The 1,736-nt window shown below is 61.6% G+C and overlaps 1 protein-coding gene across 1 annotated transcript in view; it reads left to right on the plus strand.

Annotated features, from left to right (window-relative positions):
* Window positions 1-7: 7 nt before the first annotated feature.
* The window catches only part of LOC104508328 (phosphatidylinositol 4-phosphate 3-kinase C2 domain-containing subunit beta-like), a gene marked incomplete at its 3' end in the record, with an annotated part of 2,006 nt that continues 277 nt past the window's right edge, over window positions 8-1,736 (plus strand). The window contains exons 1-6 of the mRNA XM_010149907.1: window positions 8-122; window positions 402-538; window positions 670-839; window positions 984-1,140; window positions 1,252-1,361; window positions 1,473-1,593. Of these exons, the coding sequence (XP_010148209.1) occupies window positions 17-122; window positions 402-538; window positions 670-839; window positions 984-1,140; window positions 1,252-1,361; window positions 1,473-1,593 (801 nt within the window). The remainder of the gene's footprint in view (window positions 123-401; window positions 539-669; window positions 840-983; window positions 1,141-1,251; window positions 1,362-1,472; window positions 1,594-1,736) is intronic.

Below are 1,736 nucleotides of genomic sequence, written 5' to 3' on the forward strand. Positions count from 1 at the left end.
CGACCTGCGGCAGGACATGCTGACGCTGCAGATGATCCGGATCATGAACAAGATCTGGGTGCAGGAGGGGCTGGACATGCGCATGGTCATCTTCCGCTGCTTCTCCACCGGCCGTGGACGAGGTAACACAGTGTTGGGGTGGCTCCCAGCAGCATCAGCCCCCAGATAGCGATGCTTTCGGGCTGCTGATGGCACAGGAGGTCTTGGGGCTCTGCTAGAGAGGAGCTGCTGCAAGTAGCTGTGATCTACCTCCGGGTCTGATCCCACCAGCCCGTCTGCAGGAATGTGGCGTTGCAGGCTGTCACTCAGCGGTGATGGCTGGGGAGTGGCTGGGCTGGTGACAAAGTGGGCTGGGATCTTGGCAGGACGGTTGGGTCTCACCCTGCTGTCTTGGCTGCCAGGCATGGTGGAGATGATCCCCAACGCTGAGACGCTACGCAAAATCCAGGTAGAGCACGGTGTCACGGGCTCCTTCAAAGATCGGCCACTGGCAGACTGGCTGCAGAAGCACAACCCTGAGGAGGATGAGTATGAGAAGGTGAGGAGGAGCCTGGCATGGTCCCTACTCCCCATGCTCCCCTGTCCAGGGATGAGACCTGTCGCTTCCCGACGTGCCCAGCCTTTCTCCATGCCTGGTGGCTCCATCCCTCTCTCCTTCCCTCCTCCCAGGCCGTGGAGAACTTCATCTACTCCTGCGCTGGCTGCTGCGTGGCCACCTACGTTCTGGGAATCTGCGACCGGCACAACGACAACATCATGCTCAAAACCACCGGCCACATGTTTCACATCGACTTCGGCAGGTTCCTGGGCCACGCGCAGATGTTTGGTAACATCAAGAGGTGAGAAATGCCTCCGGCGCCCCCTTCCCCCTTGCCTGGGCTCATCCCTGTGGGGCTGCGGCTCTTCAGCTTCAGGGTTTCACGGGGTGAAATCTCATGCTGGGGTCCTGGTGGTGGGTGACCCCTGGCCATGGTCACCTGCAGGGACCGGGCGCCGTTCGTCTTCACTTCTGACATGGCGTACGTCATCAACGGGGGGGACAAGCCCTCCAGCCGCTTCCACGACTTCGTCGACCTGTGCTGCCAGGCCTACAACCTGATCCGCAAGCACACCCACCTCTTCCTCAACCTTCTGGGGCTGGTGAGAGGCAGGGGGACACATGCCCGTCCCCCCCCAGCCATCGCAGAGGGGGTCTCCCACCCCCACCTTCTCCTACCACCACCTGCCCTCATCCCCCGCCTTGCCTCCCAGATGCTGTCCTGTGGCATCCCCGAGCTCTCCGACCTGGAGGACCTCAAGTATGTCTACGATGCCCTCAGGCCACAGGACTCTGATGCCGATGCCACCACCTACTTCACCAGGTAGAGGACATGGGTGGGCGATGGGGCAGGAGAGGATGGAGCGAGACACGGGCACCAGGTTGGCACGCTGACAGGCTCCTCCGTGCCGAACACGTGGTGGCCTCGTTGCAGGTTGATCGAGTCCAGCCTGGGCAGCGTGGCCACCAAACTCAACTTCTTCATCCACAACCTGGCGCAGATGAAGTTCACGGGCTCCGACGCCCGCCCCACAAAAACACCATCAAGACGTCCGGCCGGATCCGCGATGTCTTCCTCTGCCGTCACGAGAGGGTCTTCAACCCCAGCAAGGGCTACGTGAGTGGGGACAGCTGGGGACAGGCAAAGGGACAACTCGGTTCTGTCCCAGTGCTTCTTCCCGGCCTCTTACTGGCTCGG

The sequence above is a fragment of the Eurypyga helias genome, unplaced genomic scaffold (assembly GCF_000690775.1).
Source record: "Eurypyga helias isolate BGI_N326 unplaced genomic scaffold, ASM69077v1 scaffold32854, whole genome shotgun sequence".
NCBI classification, from domain to species: Eukaryota; Metazoa; Chordata; class Aves; order Eurypygiformes; family Eurypygidae; genus Eurypyga; species Eurypyga helias.